At 51.7% G+C, this 7,232-nt stretch overlaps 1 protein-coding gene across 3 annotated transcripts in view; it reads right to left on the bottom strand.

Annotated features, from left to right (window-relative positions):
* OSCP1 (organic solute carrier partner 1) overlaps positions 1–7,232 on the bottom strand; it is a 188,884-nt gene extending 181,652 nt beyond the window's left edge. For 2 of the 3 annotated variants that reach the window (XM_056122764.1, XM_056122763.1), the window contains exons 1-2: positions 7,034–7,232; positions 265–294 (exon numbers count right to left, since the gene is read on the bottom strand). In XM_056122764.1, coding sequence (XP_055978739.1) covers positions 265–294; positions 7,034–7,145 — 142 coding nt within the window. In that variant the 5' untranslated portion in view covers positions 7,146–7,232. The remainder of the gene's footprint in view (positions 1–264; positions 295–7,033) is intronic. The other variant, XM_056122765.1, reaches the window with a different exon arrangement.

Raw genomic sequence — 7,232 nt, forward strand, 5'->3', positions numbered from 1 at the left:
CAGTGGGAGGGCCTGAGAATGAGACGCAGTTGGGGCCCTGCAGGGCTGGGGGGTGTGTAGGGCCCCTCAGTGGTGCTGAGCCCAGAAATGCTTGGGGGACCTTGATGTGCTGGGACCTGAACCCACGTTGGAGGCACATACTCTCTAATCCCTGTGTTACCTCCTGACCTTTTAGGCCTCCTTTTTCAACAAGTCACTGAATCACAGACACGGGGTGGGGGAGCCTGTGGTGCAGACCGAATGCATGCGGCCCCGAGCGCGTACCTCGTTTTCTGTCCACCTCTGTCCATTCATCTACAGGAAGCATACAAAGAGAAAACACGGGTCCATGAGGCAAGAGCATCGCTTTCACAGGGGCTGTTACATACCACTTCCAGAGTGTCCTGCCCAGAGACTTTATTTTCATGTTTGCATTCATGTCCTCCCACTGCAAACTCTCAAGAGGACACTGGGTAAGCAAGTATCTGCCTCAGGGAAGGACGTCAGAAAGACTAGCTCCCCTGGGTGCATCCCGAAAGGCCGAAAGTCAGTAGTGAAGAACGATGGAAACGAGGTGGAGAGCCCCACAAAAACAGGAGACAAAGCAACCCCTTCTTGTTCCACTTGATTTTTCAAATTTTGGGTGGGGGCAGGGGTTTGGGCCATACTCAGAGGTGCTCAAAGGTTACTACTCCTGGCTCTGCTTCGGCGGGGGGTGGGGGGGTTTGGGGATAATGTGGTGCTGGGGACTGAGCTGGGGTTGGCCACATGCAAAGGGAGTTCCTTAACCCCTGCATTGTCTGTTTGGCCCCATAACTTAAATTTTTCTTCTTTTTCTTCTTCTTCTTTTTTTAAATTACTGTAACAATTTCTTTCTTTCTTTCTTTCTTTCTCTTTGTTTATTTGCTGGCCACACCTGGTGATATTCAGGGGTTACTCCTGGCACTGCGGTGCTCAGGGGACCATATGGGATACTGGTGTACTGGTAATAGAACCCAGCTGCATGCAATTCGATTCCCCTACATGCTATACCACTGCTCTGCCCCCTACATTAGTATAACATTTCTTTTTGAGAGCAGAGATGGGACTGCTGAAATCAGAAAAGCTAAATTTTGAATTAAAACAAAAATCGTTTGGGATGATAGTGCAGGGGTTGAGGCTCTTGCTTTGCATGTGGCTGACCCCTCTTTGATCCCCAAGCCCCACATGGTACCCCGAGCACTACCAGGCGAGACCCCCAAGCACAGATTTGGGAATAGCCCCTGTGCAAAGAGCCAGGAGAACCTCTGGGTAAGACCCCAGAACCAGCCTCCAGAACCTCTGGGTATGACCCCAAAATAAAAGTTGTGAAACTTCAAAAGTTAAAAATAAATCAAAAAGGCGGGGAGGGGGGGAGTTAATCTGTGCTTTACTTTTTTTTATTTTGTTTTGGGGCCACACTTGACTGTGCTCTGGGCCTACTCCTGGCTCTGCACTCAGATCACTCTGGGAACTGTATCAGGTTCTGGGGCTGAACTGGGTCAGCCACATGCAAGGCAAGTTCCCTAACCACTGTACTACCTCTCTGGCCCTTGTGCTTTACTTTGTGTATATAGATAAGTGACTGCCATATAAGAAGGAAGTAGTGACAAGGAAGTAAAGAGAGGAGCACAGACACATCCAGGGAGATGCTGAGAGGGAACTGATGAGGAAAAACATGTTGGCGAGAGAAACTGGGGAGAATGAAGGCCCTGGTCTTCACTGGGTTGAGACCTGGTCTTACTACTTACCAGCTATATGATTTCAAGCAACTTGTTTAACCTCAGTCTCTTCTGCAAAAGGGGGCTAGGTGTACCTCTCTCAGGACTGCTGTGGATAATATACATTGCTTTTACTTCAGTTTCATCTCTTGTGGGACACTGGATGTCACTCATAAGGGATGGAAGGGGGCTGTTTTTCTTTCCTTGATTTCGTCGCCCCACTTCCCCCCAATCTAGAGAGGGAGATATTTCAATCTCGAGAAACCACTTCCAGATACACAGAGTTCTACATACTTAAGGATCACTTTGTGTGATTTGCCATCAGATTATTTCAGAGGTAGCCTCTGAAATTCTGTTTGCTGTTTTTGTTTTTGGAACACACCTGATTGTGCTTAGGGCTTACTTAATCCTGGCTCTGCACTCAGGGACCACTGTTGGTGATACTCGGGCCAGGTTTGGCCATGGGCACGGGAATTGCCTTACCTCCTGTACTATTACTTTGTCTCAATTTCTAAAGTTAAAATCCAAGCATTATACATCTTCAGTACATAACCCTCAGCTTCAGGGAGGCAGTCTGTTTTTGTTTTTGCTTTTGGGTTGCATTCAGCAGTGCTCAGGGACCACACCTTGTTCTACACTCAGGGGTCATCACCTGGCTATGTTTGGAGGACCACAAGTGATGTCAGGATTCGAACCATTGTTGCGGAAGTAGCCACACGTCAGGCAAGCACCTTAACATTTGCACCTTTTCTCCGGGCCCTAGGGGAAGTCTGGAAGCGCAGCCTGTGTGGCCTTCACTGGCTGTACTATCAGGCTCCAGGGAAAATTCACTTTCTGTCTCACAAGTCACAGGGTTTTGGAAAGAAAACATTGTAGAAGTGGTTGTCAAAAGTCTGACTTTCTTTTTGTGGGGGGTGCATGGGGAGGAGTGTATGCCCCCCAAGCATTTTTTCAGGATGTTTTGGGGGCCATTCCTGGTGAATGGACAGGATAGTTAAATGCTTGAACCCAAGCCTTGGCATTGCACAGGCCTGGCAGTGCTTAGGACCACCAGGGATACACACCAACGGCACTTGGGGACAGGGGCAGGGGGTGCGTTTAGTTCCAGGGATCAATTAGGCTCTTACACCTCCTGCCCTTGAGCTGTCTCACTGGTCCAAACGTCTGTCCGTCCTGAAACTGATACTGGCTTCTTTGGCTCACTGTCTGCATCTCTTATCTCTCGGTAGCATTTGTTGAATAGGTGATCTTGCCTGGCAAGCTTGTGGAAATCTGGAAAAGGGGAGTTTCTACCCTTGGAAGGCACATTTGGGCATAGGGGTGCTGCAAAGGGTTTACCATGCCGAGGGGCAGTGACTGCTTTGGGAACTGGAGAATGCATGGCCAGCCCTGCCCTCCCGCTGGCAGTGATGCTCAGTTCCAGCAGAGGGCGGCATAGAGCTCCTTTCTTCCCCAGGATCCAGGGACCAGGGAAACCCCAATTTTTTTTTTATTTCTTCAGGTGATTAATTTGTGAGAATTCCACTTTCATTATAATTTGAGTGGGAGGCAGGCCCAAGGCTACCCAGAGCCGGCTATTAAGGTGGAACTAATATAAGAAATATAAGAGCAGGACCTGACCATTATTTGGCTGCGCCATACAGTAATCTGCATAATTTAGTGGGGGAAATTGCTTAAGTGGCAAGAGGGCTAATACAGGGGCTATGGCGCTTCCCTTGCAGGCAGCTGACCCCAGTTTGGTCCCCAGCACTGTATACGGTCCTCAGTGCACCACCAGGGGTCGCTCCTGAGCCAGGAATATCCCCTGATGGCCGTAGGGTGTGCTCACCACCAGGTGCCGGGCCCCTAGTCACGAAAGAGTGCTAAGCCTGTTTCCCTCTCTGCAAAACAAGGGGTATAAATAAAAGGAAATGCTGATTTATGCATATTTTTAACAGGACATGAGTGAGCCCAAGGCCGTTTTTACGAGTCTCGAGATTGCTTAAAAAGTGGGGGAACGTTCACTGTGCAACACTGCCAGGTTGCCCCACAAAGAACGCTTCCTGTCTGTTAGCGCCTGTGCAGCCTCTGCCTGGGGGAATCACCAGAGCGGGGGCAGCAGGGCCTCCAGGAGACCGCTTAGCTGCTGAGATAATGCAAGAGAGAAATACTTCTAGGAGAAGCAGCACTTCCACTCAAAGCTGCCACCCAGAGCAGTTTACCATGTCTGGTGTCTGCCAGGCTGCTGTGCACAGGCAGCTGTCAGAGCCCCAGCAGCAGAACGGGGTGGAAACAAGAGTGCCGCGGGGAAGGTGCCCGCCTTCCATCAGGCCAATCGTGCTCGGGTCCCCAGTGATCAGTTGGTTCCCCACGTTCCACGAGGAGTGATCCCTGAGCACAGAGCCAGGAGTAAGCCATGAGCAATGACAGTGTGCATCCCCCCCACACCCCGAAGTGAAAGTAATGGGATGGGTGGATGTTTCTCAGCTTTGGAAACCCCTGTTTTCCCAGTCTTCTATGTAAAACCATCCACAGACCTTCAGGTCACCTCTTTCTATACAGTCAGTGGGTCTACTGGGTATTTTTCAAACCCCTTTATCTCCTCTCAACCTTCCAATTCCCATGAAGTTTAGGGCATAGCCCTCTTGGAATATCAGCAGAGAGGGTCGGGGCAATAGGACAGCAGGTAGGGCACCTGCCTTGCATGCAGTCAACCCAGGGGTTGATTCCCTGCATCCCATATGGTCCCCCAAGCCCTGCCAGAAGTCCCTGAGATAGAGCCAGGAGTAAGCCCTGAGCGCTGCCAGGTGAACCCCTACCCTACCCCTCACAGTGCCCTCCCCTCCCCCCCCCCCCCCCCCCCCCCCCCCCCCGCCAATAGAATGTCAGCAGAGTATGTTTGAACATATTGGCTGAGCATCAACCTTGGATCCCAAAGACTTGTGTTTTAATCCTTTTGCGCTTCCTTTTTATCAGCTGTAAACCCTTGGGCAAACTGGCCTGAGTTTACTCCATCTGTAAAATGGGGATAGAAGTATTACTAATATAAGACTGCCGTGGGGATTAAGGCATTTCTAAGTCCTTCATACCTGGGAAGTGCTCCATAAATGCTGGCTGCTCTCAGTATCAGGAAAATATGTCCTTTAGTTCTAGTCACTGCCAAGCTGGACTGCCCAGAAGTCCTCCCTCCAGACCAGGGACAGGACCTTTCTCTGCCAAGGGCCATTAGGATATTTATAACATTATCTGTGGTCCATACAAAACAGGCAGATGGGCTGTGGGTAACCAATGAGAAGCATATATGTCTGTCCCATCAGGTACCAGGGCCAGGCCACAGGAAGTTGAGGGCTTTCTCTGGCCCATGGGTCAGACCTTCCCCACTCTGCTCTAGTGAACGCACAGACGGCCATCTCAGCTGGCCTGGGAGGAACAGGGGGCCTAGGAAAGAATGAAGAAATATTCTAAAGTCATCTAAAATCCTCAAGGCCTAGGGTTGTGAAGACAAAGGAAGGCAATCTCCTGTGTCCTGCCCAGACCTCTTTTTTTTTTTCTTCTTGAGTCACACCCAGTGATGCAGAGGAGTTACTCCTGGCAGTGCTCAGGGGACCATATGGGATGCTGGGAATTGAACCTGGGTCGGCCGCGTGCAAGACAAATGCCCTACCCGCTGTGCTATCTCTCCAGTCCCCATTTTTTTTTTAATGTAGGAGTACTGCTATTTATTGTGCCCAGACCTCTTGAAAGACGACATCTGCTACTCGGTGTGTCATCCCAATACCATCATCACAGCGTTCTGTAAGATATGTATACTTATTAATGTTTGAAATTCATAGGAGTATTTACACACATATATTCCTGAAGGGTAGGGGCCATACTCGACTGTGCTCAGGGGTCACTTCTGGTGGTGTTCAGGGGACCATGTGATACACTGAGAATCAGACGGACCAGCTGCAGTGGCTTGCAAGTCAAGTAAGTGCTTTAGACCCTGTATTATCTCTCTGCTCTCCCCAATTTAATTTTTATAGCAGCCTCATCCAGCAGAGCTTGGGAAGAGGGACCCTGTGGCCATCCCAGACATGGCTTGGTGGTTGGTGTTATGCAGTGCAGAGCTGGGGTGGGAGTGAGGGGTACAGGGTCAGAGGTGACAGGGATGGAACTCAGAGCCTTATGCGCGGCACGTGCTCTACATCTTCCGTAACACTCCTGATCCCTGATTCTTCCCTATTTATGGAAAAGGAAACTGGTTTAAAGACATCACACGGCTAGTTAACTCAAACCAAGCTGGAGCTAGGACTCATTTATGACTCCCACGAGCGTGTTCTTGGTTGCTAGTTTACACTGTCTTCCAAGGAGCAGGTGACTCGTTCAAGAACCACCAGTCAGCTCCCTGGTACTGTTAGCCCAAACGGAATCACATCTCGGGGCGAAGAGAAACGTCTTGAGGGAGAAAGAGCAACATACAAAAGAGCCAATTCAGTTCATCACCAACATTTGCTGAGCCCCAACTGAGTCTGGTTGAGGCATTAGGTGCTGGAGTAGAGGTGCACTGGGCTGAGCAAGGTGATCACCATGTGGTGCTCAGGGGCTACTCCTGGCTCACGGCCCTGGGGTCCCTCCCTAGGGTGCTCAGAGCCCTCTTGTGGTGCCAGGGATCACACAGGGGCCTCCTGCATGCAAAACATGCGTTCAGCACTCTGACCTGTGTCAGCCCTGACACATTCCGTAAGTTTTTTTTAAAATTTATCTATTATTCCAGATTCCCGCCCTTCCGAAATGAGCACCAGTGCTCTGCAGCTGATGAAGAGGTAGGAAGGAGACTCAGAACCCGCAAAAGGCACGTGGTCCCGGTCAGCAGGAGCGCGGTTACTTTTGGGCGCAACCGGCTACCAAGAGACACGGGGACAGGTGCCATCGCTCCAGTTTGAGGGGTCGAGGAAACTGGATGAGGATGCTAGGCACCCGACCAGTACCAGCGGGGGCAGTTGGTGCTCCTTCTGTAAAAGGGGAATCTGACTCTTGAGGGCCTCTGACCCTAGAACGCGGACTGCGGCGGTGTGGACGAGCACAGCGTGGGCGGAAGTTGGTCAGTGGGTCAGCCAGGGGTCTGGCTAAGGAGGCCAGGCTGCGGGCCGCGGGTCTGGCAGTAGGTGCCAGGTGAAGGGTCAGGGCTGTGGCCGCGCGGGCAGGCAGTGGGTGCCTGGTGAGGGGTCGGGGCTGCGGGCTGTGGGTCTGGCAGTGGGCACCCGGTGAGGGCTGGGGGCTGCGGGCCGCGGGTCTGGCACTGGACTGCTGGCCGCAGGCAGGCGGTGGGCGGGCAGGGGCCGGGCGCTTCTCACCTTTGCGGGCCTTGTCTCCGGGGATGTTCTGAGCCCGCAGTCGCTGATCCAAGATATAAAGCATCTCCCCGCCCAAGTTCAAGAAGAGCAGCGGAAGCGTGCGCACCGACATGGTGTCGGGAGCAAGGAGCGTGGGAAACGTACCCAGGGTGTAGCCAGAGACCCCGATTTCCCGCAATCGCGTCTCCGAGGCCTGGTT

This window comes from Sorex fumeus, unplaced genomic scaffold, assembly GCF_029834395.1.
Source record: "Sorex fumeus unplaced genomic scaffold, SorFum_2.1 ptg000047l, whole genome shotgun sequence".
In the NCBI taxonomy this organism is placed as follows: Eukaryota; Metazoa; Chordata; class Mammalia; order Eulipotyphla; family Soricidae; genus Sorex; species Sorex fumeus.